Genomic DNA, 13,765 nt, shown 5'->3' on the forward strand with positions numbered 1-13,765 from the left:
AGGTGTGAGGCGAACGTTCTAACCACTAAGTCACGGGGCCCCCCCCCCCCCCCCCCGACCCGTAACGGATGAAGTAAAGAATTAGACGAAGAGAGGAGCTGAGGACAGTGTAGAAATGGACTGAGGAGATGAAGGATCCTTAACAGAAGTGCTAAGCGAGAGGGAAAACGGACAAACAGGATCGAGTTTAATGACTCGGCCTGCGGTAAACACACCAAATCAGCACAACAACATGAATGCAAAACACTCAAACCATACACACGTCTGCTTTAAATTTACGAGTGATGTAATGTCTGCGTGGTGTAATAAGCACGTACAGAACGACAACTATACGCTACACACTGTATACGATCTGTTAATGTGGGATTGTGACTTACTGCATTGTTTACTGTATCTAATATCTAAGCACTTTTGCTGACTGTGAAGAAATGTCTGTCTAAATACAACGACAGAAACAGGTTAGAAAATGACACAAAGATAGAATAGATGGTGAATGAATCAGAGAACAACTGAATAAAAGGAATCATTAACTGAATTTGCAATCAGGTACCGAAGGAGTCAGTGAATCGGTGATGGATAAGTGAATACGTCGATCAAGGAACGAATCAGAAAATACCTGAACGCGTGAATCAATCAAATATGCGAATCAAGGAATGTGGATTCAGAGAACAGATACATGAATAAATCAGTGGACAAATCAGCAAAGCTTTTTAGCTACCGAAGAAATCAGAAAACGAATCAGTTATGAATCGGCGAATAGAACAATGAATGAATCAACGAGTTCAAGTCAAATCAATGTAAGTGGTAAGAGTCAGTGGTTCAGTAACAGATCTTTGTGTTTACTGAAAGAATCAGAAAATGAAGCAGAGACTGAATCAGTGATGGATCAGGGAAAAGATCAGTAAACGAATCAGTGATGGATCAGGAAAAAGATGAGTAAATGAATCAGTGATGAAATATTTAATCAGTAAGTGAATCTGTGATGGATCCATAAATATATCAGTGATATAACAGTCAATGGATCATTAATGGAACGGGGAAAAGATCAGTAAACGAATCAGTGATGGATCAGGAAAAAGATCAGTAAATGAATCAATGATGGATCAGGAAAAAGATCAGTAAACGAATCAATGATGGATCAGGAAAAAGATCAGTAAATGAATCAATGATGGATCAGGAAAAAGATCAGTAAACGAATCAGTGATGGATCAGGAAAAAGATCAGTAAACGAATCAGTGATGGATCAGGGAAAAGATCAGTAAACGAATCAGTGATGGATCAGGAAAAAGATCAGTAAATGAATCAGTGATGGATCAGGAAAAAAGATCAGAAAATGAATCAATGATGGATCAGGAAAAAGAGCAGCAAACGAATCAGTGATGGATCAGGAAAAAGATCAGTAATAAATCAGGAAATAGAACAAAAAGTGAATCAATTATAGACCAGGAAACAAATTAGCAGTTATTATTCAGTGACAGATCAGGAAATAAATAAGTAAATGAATCAGTGATGAATCAGAAAATGATTCAACAATAGAATAATTTCAATTTAAATCAGTAAAATATTCCAAATCCTTTTTTTTTTGTCCAAAAAAACAACAACATCGGTTTAAGACATTTATTTTAAAGATCTTAGCAAATCTTAAGAGGATTTCAAGATTATGATGTCATTTGCAGTAATCACCATGACGCTGGGAGTGAAGTCGGATTAAGAGAAGTGCATCTTTATTCATCAGAACAACATAAGATAATATTCTTTATCAAACGAAACAGAATAAATAATATAAACACATTTACATTGCTGCATGTGTGGGTTCGAATTATAATAAAGTTCGTTCTTCTCACAACACCGTGCCACCCTCACACACTGAATTTAATCTGAATATCACTAAACAAAACTTGAAAATACTTAACACACGTTATTATATATTTTTTTGGAAGAAAAAAAAAGCCAAAACCGAGGCCTGATATGTCACCTTAGATCCCTCGCTGATGATCAGTGCAATAAAGATTCAAGCTGAAATTAGAAGTTACGCTACGTCACGCTATACATACAGTATGAGTCCTGTATTGTGTGTGTGTGTGTGTGTGTGTGTGTGTGTGTGTGTCAGGAGAAATATACTGGCCCGCCAACAAAAAGAAGGAAATGTACAACTTTGACATTCTCGGTGCAAGCAAACCACGAAAAATCACACGTCGTTTCGGATGAGCATGCTTAAGTTTGATTTTTTTTTTTTTTTTGTCTTAGTCTCTTTTTTATGATGCTTTTCCCCATCCTATTCCTGCTCCTATCCCTCCTTCTATCCCTCCCTTGTGCTTCTTTGAGTGTTTGACGCCCCCTGGTGGTCGTTGGAGGAACAGCGTTGACTACATGACGATCCACATGATCTGTTCGGACTGGAGCAGGGAGCAAAACCGATGAAAACGAAGATCTGATCTCATCCGATCTAGAAAATTGGTTTCCCTGAATACTTCCGATTCGTCTTCTGTTTTTTTTTTTCTTCCTTTACATAGTGCTGTGCAGTAATACCCCCTCCCCCCTCCCCCGCCTTGGCCATTTTACCCCCTGTGTGCTGTCTTTATTGGTGCCAGTTGGAGTGCCGGACGCTGTGCTCCTGGCTTTCTGTGAGAAGATTCGGAACAATGAAGGAGTGTTTTTTTTTCCCAAGGAGTTTTTTTTTTTGTTGTTGTCATTGTTGTTGGTCTGCTTTATATCTTTATATCACATTCTCGAAGAGTTGCATGGAGCTCATGATGTTTTCATCCTGCAAAACAAGACACGGCTAAGAGTAAAGAAAAACGTGAGATGATTATAAATAGTACAGTTTTTTTTTTACTTTAGGTTTAGAGTTTAGTTGCTTCTTTAATTAATCGTTAGTTTATAACCACTTTTCAATAAAAACAAGGCAAATAAATGCACGGCCGAGGAATAAAGGGTGTCAAAAGCAACCTTAAACAAATTGCAGGTAGTGCAAAATTCGGCTGCTAAAATACTTACTAGAACAAAGTTAAGAGATCACATTACTCCCGTTTTGGAGTCCTTCCACTGGCTCCCTGTTAGGTTTAGGTTTAAGATTTTGATGCTTACCTACAAGGCCTTACATGGGTTGGCTCCTCAATATCTGACTGAACTTTTAAATCCTTATTTTCCATCTTTGTTCTTCTGAAACTGGTCTTTTTACTGTTCCCTTAACTCGTCTACGGAGATACAGTAGGGCTTTCTCTTCACTAGCTAATTTTGTAGGCTAGCTTTTAATTGGCTAATAGTAATTTTACATAGTGCTTATTTTATAGACTATTTGTGTTGCTTTAATTTTAATCTATTAATGTATTTTTGTTGATTTATTTGCTTTTGTAAAGCGCTTTGAGATTTACTTTTAAAGGCGCTATAGAAAATAAAGGTTATTATTATAAAACACAGAGGGTTGTGCTGTTACAGGAATATAATCAAGGACAAGGAAATTTGTTGCTTGTAATAATTGTTTGTTGCTTGTCCTATTTGTTGCTTGTCCTATAACAGCAAATGATTTATTCCTCTTATACTATAGAAAGACATTGAGGTAAAGAGTGACATCATAGATTGACTTTAATCCGGTTAAAGTTACATTTAATGTTAGCTCTAAACTCTTTTTGCCTCGTCGGCCTGTCTGGTTTTAATTTTTTTAATCTCTCTTGAATTTAATAAGACAGTCCGCTGTCCTGAAGAAAACATCAGGCTTTTACGAAGCGCCGACGCTGGAGACTCCTTCTGTAAATGTCTAAACAAAAAAACTTCACCTTATTTCGATATTTACACGCAGGTTTACTACAACAATCTGTTGGTATTCTAAATGTCTGGAGCTGAAACAAATCAGCACCTTCTGACCAACCGGATTTGAATCCAGCAGCGTTATAGAATAATAATGTAAACAAAAACATTATACACGAATCAGACTCGAAATAAAACTTGTATAAAATCACTTCTTATGTACAAATCCCAACTTTTTAAACGTCAGGCTCTGCCCCCTAGCTGAGCTACTGAGATTCATTCATTCATTCATCTTCTACCGCTTATCCGAACTACCTCGGGTCACGGGGAGCCTGTGCCTATCTCAGGCGTCATCGGGCATCAAGGCAGGATACACTCTGGACGGAGTGCCAACCCATCGCAGGGCACACACACACACACACTCATTCACACACTAGGGACAATTTTCCAGAGATGCCAATCAACCTACCATGCATGTCTTTGGACCGGGGGAGGAAACCGGAGTACCCAGAGGAAACCCCCGAGGCACGGGGAGAACATGCAAACTCCACACACACAAGGCGGAGGTGGGAATCGAACCCCGACCCTGGAGGTGTGAGGCGAACGTGCTAACCACTAAGCCACCATGCCCCCCATCTACTGAGATTAAAATCTTTTATTTATTTATTTTTAAAATTTGTAAATCTGAATTAAAAACAAGGGGGGCACGGTGGCTTAGTGGTTAGCACGTTGTGTGTGGAGTTTGCATGTTCTCCCCGTGCCTCGGGGGTTTCCTCCGGGTACTCCGGTTTCCTCCCCCGGTCCAAAGACATGCATGGTAGGTTGATTGGCATCTCTGGAAAATTGTCCGTAGTGTGTGATTGCGTGAGTGAATGAGTGTGTGTGTGTGTGCCCTGTGATGGGTTGGCACTCCGTCCAGGGTGTATCCTGCCTTGATGCCCGATGACGCCTGAGATAGGCACAGGCTCCCCGTGACCCGAGGTAGTTCGGATAAGCGGTAGAAGATGAATGAATGAATTAATTAAAAACAACATTTAAACGATACGGAATTTGCAGCAGACGAAGCAACATCTTTTTTAATTTTTAATTATTTTTTAATCCAAACATTTTTTAATCCAGTTAACGGCACAAAAAAACGATGCGATAAATTTTGGAAAAATTTTGGATTATTTAGAATTCAAATTTAATATGCATTCATATGTATTATAAAGACTTCATTAATTCAGTCATACATTTATTTATTATATTTTTATGTACTCGTTTTTTTCCCCATTGCTTTTAGTATTTCTTAATTTTAATCGGTTTATTTGTTCAACCTCACAGTTGACGGATGTTGTTCGTGTTGGGAAAAAAAAAAATTATGATACTTTTAATACTTATTTAAGAAATTTCGGTCAAAGTAAAGCGTGAGATTTGAAAATAAATCATAAAAACCTAGTTTTGTCAAATTAAAATCATACCATGACAAGATATTGAGGTCGGTTAATAAGTGGAAATGAAAGGAAAGCCTTCTGACCTTCTGACACGTCTCGATGAACTCCTCGATTGTCACCACGCCGTCTTGATTTCTGTCCATTTTCTGCAGAAATCAGTGGATCAGAGAGGAACTGCAGTGTTTTACTGGGTAAAAACCTGTGTGCGTGTGTGTGTGTGTGTGTGTGTGTGTGTGTGCCTGTCTGTTTAATAATACCTGAAAGAACTTCTCCACGTGCTCAGACGGCGCTTCGTCTCGTACGCTGGGGTAAGTGTATCTGCCCATCATATCGTAGATAGATTTCATGATCAGCAGCATTTCCTGCAACACACACACACACACACACACACACACACACACACACACACACACCCACGGTTGTATTCTCTCCAGCAGATGACGCTGTAACTGGGTGATCCAGCCAGCACACAAAGAAAAATCTCTCTCTCTCTCTCTCTCTCTCTCTCTCTCACACACACACACACACACACACACGGTTGTATTCTCTCCAGCAGATGACGCTGTAACTGGGTGATCCAGCCAGCACACAAAGAAAAAAATCTCTCTCTCTCTCTCTCTCTCTCTCTCTCTCTCTCTCACACACACACACACACACACACACACACACACACACACGGTTGTATTCTCTCCAGCAGATGACGCTGTAACTGCGTGATCCAGCCAGCACACAAAGAAAAATCTCTCTATCTCTCTCTCTCTCTCTCTCTCTCTCTCTCTCTCTCTCACACACACACACACACACACACACACACACACACACACACACACACAAATATATTAATAGACAGCATGAAATAGTGTGGTATACAATAAAGGGCGTACATGTCTGTACCTCATCTCCTTCATTGTCTTTACACTAACAGGTCCACTAACAAGTAACACAAACTAACACAAGTTAGAAGATAATGAAAAAGTTTTGTAAATGAATAAAAAAGGAAATATTTTATTTAAATAATTATTTTAATTAAATGTATTAGCAGAGTGCGAGCGGACAAGCACTTTCGAAGTGAACGCGTGGATTACGTGCTAAAATGTTTCTCGAGAATAACGTGACAGGAGAATGTTGTGGCTTTGTAACGTACTGCGGTATTAAAAGGTCAGCGTTTATAAGCTGATGTTAAGATTTGGTGTGAAAAGGAACTTTTAATACAGATAACAACACTGGAGTGATGTAGAACTCCACCTGTGTGCAGTATTGAGTTTGTCTTCTTTACTCAACACCATACAAAAATACCTCTTTGGTGATGTAGCCGTCTTTGTTGATGTCGTACAGGTTGAAGGCCCAGTTGAGTTTCTCTGTGACGGAGCCCCTCAGGAGCACAGACAGGCCGATCACAAAGTCCTGAAGAAGCACAAACACAAAGTCATGCTACACACTCAGAGGTGTACAACATGTACGGTGACACAGGGGGCAGGTCAAACACTACAATATAGTACAACACTACACTACACACTGTAATACAACAAAATACCACATACTATAACAACACAACAACACTATAACAATCACACTCAGAGGTGTACAACATGTACGGTGACACAGGGGGCAGGTCAAACACTACAATATAGTACAACACTACACTACACACTGTAATACAACAAAATACCACATACTATAACAACACAACAACACTATAACAATCACACTCAGAGGTGTACAACATGTACGGTGACACAGGGGGCAGGTCAAACACTACAATATAGTACAACACTACACTACACACTGTAATACAATACAACACAATGATACACACACTGAAATACAACACTACACTACACACTGTAATACAACACAATAACACATACTATAACAACACAACAACACTATAACAATCACACTCAGAGGTGTACAACATGTACGGTGACACAGGGGGCAGGTCAAACACTACAATATAGTACAACACTACACTACACACTGTAATACAATACAACACAATGATACACACACTGAAATACAACACTACACTACACACTGTAATACAACACAACACAATGTTACACCCACTGAAATAAAACACAACACTACACTACACACCGTAATACAATACAACACAATGATACACACACTGAAATACAACACTACACTACACACTGTAATACAACACAACACAATGTTACACCCACTGAAATAAAACACAACACTACACTACACAGTGTAATACAATACAACACAATGATACACACACTGAAATACAACACTACACTACACACTGTAATACAACACAACACAATGTTACACCCACTGAAATAAAACACAACACTACACTACACAGTGTAATACAATACAATAACACATACTATAACAACACAACAACACTATAACAATCACACTCAGAGGTGTACAACGTGTACGGTGACACATGGGGCAGATCAAACACTACAATATAGTACAACACTACACTACACACTGTAATACAACACAACACGATGTTACACACACTGAAATACAACACTACACTACACACTGTAATACAACACAACACAATGATACACACACTGAAATAAAACACAACACTACACTACACAGTGTAATACAATACAACACAATGTTACACACACTGAAATAAAACACAACACAACAAACTCTAATACAACACAATAACACATACTATAACAACACAACAAACTCTAATACAACACAACACAATGTTACACACACTGAAATAAAACACAACACTACACACTGTAATACAACACAATAACACATACTATAACAACACAACAAACTCTAATACAACACAATAACAAATACTATAACAACACAACAACACTATAACAATCACACTCAGAGGTGTACAACATGTACGGTGACACATGGGGCAGGTCAAACACTACAATATAGTACAACACTACACTACACACTGTAATACAATACAACACAATGATACACACACTGAAATACAACACTACACTACACACTGTAATACAACACAATAACACATACTATAACAACACAACACAATATTACACACACTCTAATACAACACGACACAATACTACACACTCTAATACAACACAACACTACACTACACACTGTAATACAACACAATAACACATACTATAACAACACAACAACACTATAACAATCACACTCAGAGGTGTACAACGTGTACGGTGACACATGGGGCAGATCAAACACTACAATATAGTACAACACTACACTACACACTGTAATACAACACAACACGATGTTACACACACTGAAATACAACACTACACTACACACTGTAATACAACACAATACCACATACTATACACACACTGTAATACAACACAACACAATACTACACACTCTAATACAACACAATAACACATACTGTACTATAACAACACAACAATACAATAACAATCACACTCAGAGGTGTACAACGTGTATGGTGACACAGGGGACAGGACAAACACTACACTACACACTGTAATACAATACAACACAATGTTACACACACTGTAATACAACACAACACAACATATTATATTATAATACAACCCTACACACTCTAATACAACACAACACAACACCACATATTACATTACAATAAATTACAATCAAGCAGAAACATAAAGGACAAGATCACAAACAATATACAACAATTCTATTACCCATAACAATAAATACACAGAAATACAATCACAACAGTTTCTGTTATATAAACATCAATCAGACCAATCGAATAATCTTCAGATGAAAATAAATAAATATAATATCTTGAATATAAAGAGATGTAGTGTTGTAAAAAAGTGACAACAAAATATATCGGAATTAATTCTATTTCCAGCTCGACAACGTAGTCGCGTTTAAACCGTTTTGTTCACCTTTTAATTCTATATTTTAATAAAGAAACCTAATTATCTGCCGACATAAGAACTTCAAGCTGGGGAAAACATCTAACAAGCTGAATTAACCTTATATTAGATATATATATTTATCTAAAATAAATATATATAATTATTTATATATTTAGAATCGCCTCATACATTCAGAGATATTTTCACCGGTGTGACGCTAACCTCGAAGCGAATGGAGCCGTTTCTGTCCAGATCGAAAGCGTTAAACAGGAAGTGAGCGTATGTGGTGGCATCTAGGGAAGAAAACCAAAACGGTATCATCAAATAAATACTTTCTTTTTCCTTCGAAAAATAAATAAATAAATAAATAAATAAAAGAAACGAGGTCCGTCTTTTACCTCCTTGGGGAAAAAACTGAGAGTAGATGGTCTTGAAAGTTTCTTCATCGACCAGGCCACTCGGGCATTCCTGAAATGGAAAGAGAAGGGAAGGACTCATTAAAGGTCTAATTAAACCTACAACCACTTTTCACGCTGTCCTAAATCTCTGCTCACGTTATGGTTCAGATGATTTAATACAGTGTCTGAATTTAATATCATCATCTTAGTAGCATAACGTTCCGGTAGGACTTAGTAGTATAGCTAAAAAAAAATAATTAATTAAAATATATTTATGGAGTGACTCACTTCTGGGAAAACTGCAATACAATTTGATCAACCGATTAAAACCTCTCTAAAAAACTCAAACCGGCGCTCGGGAGGTTCTCACGTTTTTGAAGCCCCTGTAGAGCGACTGCAGCTCCTTGCGGGTGAACTTGGTCTGAGCCTGAAGCTGCTCCAGGCCCTCGGGTTGGTGCCTGACGGTGGCCAGCTCTAAGTCGCTGTCGCTGCTGTCTACGGGAGAAAAACAGCGAAGGAAGACAGGAGAAGAGGGGCAGACAGTGAGACAGAGAGGGAGGGAGAGAGGGAAGGAAGGAAGGAAGGAAGGAAGGACAGAGGGATGAAATGGGATGCAGGTTCGACAGACAGGACGAAGTGAACGAGCCACGGGAACGAAGGAAGGGGGGAGCGAGATCGAGAAAGAGTTAGCACAGTAGTGGAAGAAGTGAAAGTAAAGAGTAAAAGAATGAGAGAAAGACAGAAATGGACATTTGGACATAAGCAAAGCTTTGTTCTGTGTGATTGGCTAATAAGATCGTTTAAAAAAAAAAAAAAAAACGAGCTTGTCTGAAACGTAAGGGAAGATCGTAGGCTCCAGATTAGCAGCATGCTAAAAAAATGCTGTCTTGCGTTTGTGGGCTCTGATACAATGATAGCTAGATATTAAAAAAAGGAGGCATGGAGTAAAGACATTATTCATAGTGTACAGTAATTTGTGCTCTTTGGTTTATTTCTACATATCTGGTTTTGTCTTTTTTTTTTTTTTTTATAAAACTAGAACCATAAAGCACTCTTTGGATTATATGGTTCTATGTAAATACACAGAACCCTTAAGAATCCTCTACTTTTTCCTAAGAGTGTCTGATGATTTAGAAATTCTCTTACACGCTAGCTACATTAGCCTGGAGCTAGATTGCGGATGTTTAGCGCAGAGGAAAAGAGACGGGTGGATCGATCGAAAGGAACCAATCACACAGTGGGAAAAAAAAACAGCACCACCACATCACAACACAGAGACCACAAAGACGACAGAGACAAAGTCCACGACACGACATCGAGACAGAAGAAGAAAAAGCGAACAGAGGAAATGTCTGGGTCGGTTTTCACCGTGATTATGCTCACCGTCTTCGCACACGGACGACAAAAAAGCGAGTGAGGCGGAGCGGGGTGTGAGTGGATGAGTGGTAGAGGAAAGAAGAGAGTGAAAAAGGAAAAGAAAGAGAAGAGTCAAGTCAAACATTAAGCTTTTTTTTCTTTTTTTTTTTTTTCTTTTTTTCACAGATATACAACAAACCGAGGTGAGAACATTCTAAAACCCCCTGAGGCTGATCTGTCTCTCTTTCCGTCTCTCTGTCTGTCTCTCACCTGTCTCTGTGATGTCTATAAGCCCGAGTAAGTGCATAAGTTTGAGGAACATGAACACCAGGCAGACGATACCCACAGTCTGCAGTCCCTCCGTCTCCCATCTCACACTCATCCTCCTGTTATTCACCTTCAACTGTAGATTCTCTTTTTCTCTCTAAATTAAAAAAAAAAAATAAAAAATCCCAACAAATCGCCCTATTCGATTCTTCCTCTCACGCCATTTACGCTTCGGGCGTCCAAGCCGTTCTCGATTTAAAAATCCAGGACGCCAGAAAAAAAGGTGTTTTTTCTTATTCCTGTCGAGGTCGATCCGACATCGTAATAAGTAGAAAAGGCAAAAAAAAAAAAGTTAAAACACTTTAAATATGAATCGCATGTTTTCCTGAGTACTCCAAAGTCACATCGAGTCAAAATCCAGGTGTGAGCCTTCTGTTCTCTCTCTCTCTCTCTCTCTCTCTCTCTCTCTCTCTCTCATCTTTCCTTTTCCTTCCTTCAATCTTCTTTCCTTTCTGCAATCTAATTAACCTTTCACAGAGAAATCCACAGAGGCGCTCAAAGTACAGTTTTATGACAAATACCCAAGAGACAATCTGCCCCAATTATACACACAATCATACACGATGAACTTATCTCACACACACACACACACACACACACACACACACACACACACACATAAGACAGATATAGACTTATAGCACAATTCTGGATTCTGATTGGTTGCTACGTTTTTGTTTTAAATGTGAATATAAACGGTTAAAAAAACAGTGTGTTTTTCTTTAAATGATAAAAGTTGTATGAGATTTAAATGAGACTGAAATTTCACTGATTTGTTCCACCGAAGGAAACATTTGAGGTTCTATGATCTCTTGTACATCACTCCCACTGAGGCCTAAAGTGTGTTTTTTTCCCTCTTCTAGAAACCATTAAAGGTTCTGTGTAGATCCATGCAACTGTACGTCTTCCTATGAAAGACGTTCCACGTAGAACCTAAAAATAGAACCTTAACCTTAGACGTTCCACGTAGAACCTATTTATCCCAAAAAGATGAGCTGAAACCAAAAAACTCTTCAGCTTTTGTTCCTGTAAAGGTACTAGATCCATACAGCTGAGGATGTTCCTTATCAGAGAAGGTTCAGAAGGAACCCTTAAACATTTTATCTAGAACTTTAGTGCTCTACTTAGAGACGCTTCGAGGAAGAACCTAACTGTTTAAAAAACGAATAGTAAAAAATAATAAAAAATAAAAAAACAGTTTTACTCCAGTTTGTCCTTCAAATATATTTCTTAAAGATTCAAAAATTCTCCAGTTATGAAAGGTTCTAATTAGAACATAAACACTAAAGGTTTGTCCCTGTGTGGAACCTTAAAGGTTCTATATCTATATACATACTGAGTGTCTAGCTATCATAGCTAAACAATAAAGTTTCTCTACTGTAGGTTCGTCTCTCTCAGGAACCATTCAAGGTTCTCTGTAGAACCCTGTCACCGAGTGTCTCCTTTTAGAGGGGGTTCTAAGACAAATCTAGAATACTAAAGTTTCACTGGTTTAAGCCTTTGGAAAATCCTTAAAGTTTCTTTGTAGAATCCTGCAACTGAATGTTTATTATTAGGTTCTTCTAAGAAGAACCCAATTTAGAAGGTAGATTAAATCTCTCTCTGAGGAATCGTTCAAGGTTCTTTGCATAATTTTGCTGCTGAGCATTTTTTATTAGAGAAGGTTCTAATTGGAAACCATTTAAAAAGTAAGATAAATCTACAGTTCTTGAGTTTCCTGCTTGAACACTAAGGCTATGTCCAACACTAATGCGTTTTGGTTTGAAGGTGCGTACGGTTCTCTCGGTTCCTCCGTCCGCACCGAGACGGCGCTTCTGTCAATGAAACCGGAGCTTTTTGATAACACTCTCCAAAGTGGATACATTTGGTGTAGCCTGCAAAAACGGAGGCTTTCGGAAACAATGACGCAATTGTAGTCATGTGACACGGACATGTGATCGTTTCAGACACGATTCAGTGGGTGACACTGTACAACGTTTGTTTTGTTTACTCTCCGCTTTGACAGCCTTGTTAAAGATTAATGTCAATTACAGTTTTTCTTATAAATAAAGAAGCAATACGTTATTATAAGTAAATTAACGCCAGGCAGAAATTACATACGTCGAAGCTTAAAGGTGCGGTGCACGATGTTTGAAAGTCAACGTTGACATTTGAAATCATCAAAACAAACACGCCCCTAACCCAAATGGCTGTCTCCCCTGTTTTGATAGCTCCGCCCCTGTTATGACCTCCTGTCTTTTGTTTTATTTCTGTGCTGCCCTCTGGTGTTTCTTCTACCTGTCATGTGTTTCAGGAAGGCGGTTCCAGAGTTAATAGGAGAAAGGCTCCGATTGGTTATAATCTCCACCTGTTCCACATAAAAGGACTGCCTGGATCCCTGATTGAGAGCTGCTTTTGCTTTACCTGCTTTTGCTTTTGTGGCTTTGCTTTTTGCTCTTTGCCTTTCGTGCAATTGTGGTTGCGGTGTTTGTATTGTGTATATGTATGTTATATTCTCTGTATGTTTGACCCATTCCAGTAATTTGTGATTGTCTTGTCCTAGTGAGAAAGTTTGTGTTCCTAGTGTGTTGAGCCTGTGAATTTTGTTTTTTCTTGGTTTATGTTTATTATTTCAACCAAATGATTTGTTTGTGCTTGACCCATGCCTGATATACGA

The 13,765-nt window shown here is 38.5% G+C and overlaps 1 protein-coding gene across 8 annotated transcripts in view; it reads right to left on the minus strand.

Annotated features, from left to right (window-relative positions):
- Positions 1-1,702: 1,702 nt before the first annotated feature.
- kcnip3a (Kv channel interacting protein 3a, calsenilin) overlaps positions 1,703-13,765 on the minus strand; it is a 59,868-nt gene continuing 47,805 nt past the window's right edge. For 2 of the 8 annotated variants that reach the window (XM_060882002.1, XM_060882003.1), the window contains 7 exons: positions 9,797-9,921; positions 9,427-9,496; positions 9,251-9,321; positions 6,477-6,584; positions 5,438-5,542; positions 5,264-5,326; positions 1,703-2,764 (listed from right to left, as the gene is read on the minus strand). In XM_060882002.1, coding sequence (XP_060737985.1) covers positions 2,717-2,764; positions 5,264-5,326; positions 5,438-5,542; positions 6,477-6,584; positions 9,251-9,321; positions 9,427-9,496; positions 9,797-9,921 — 590 coding nt within the window. In that variant the 3' untranslated portion in view covers positions 1,703-2,716. The other 6 variants (XM_060881998.1, XM_060882001.1, XM_060882004.1 and 3 more) reach the window with 5 other exon arrangements.

The sequence above is a fragment of the Tachysurus vachellii genome, chromosome 11 (genome assembly GCF_030014155.1).
Source record: "Tachysurus vachellii isolate PV-2020 chromosome 11, HZAU_Pvac_v1, whole genome shotgun sequence".
NCBI lineage: Eukaryota > Metazoa > Chordata > Actinopteri > Siluriformes > Bagridae > Tachysurus > Tachysurus vachellii.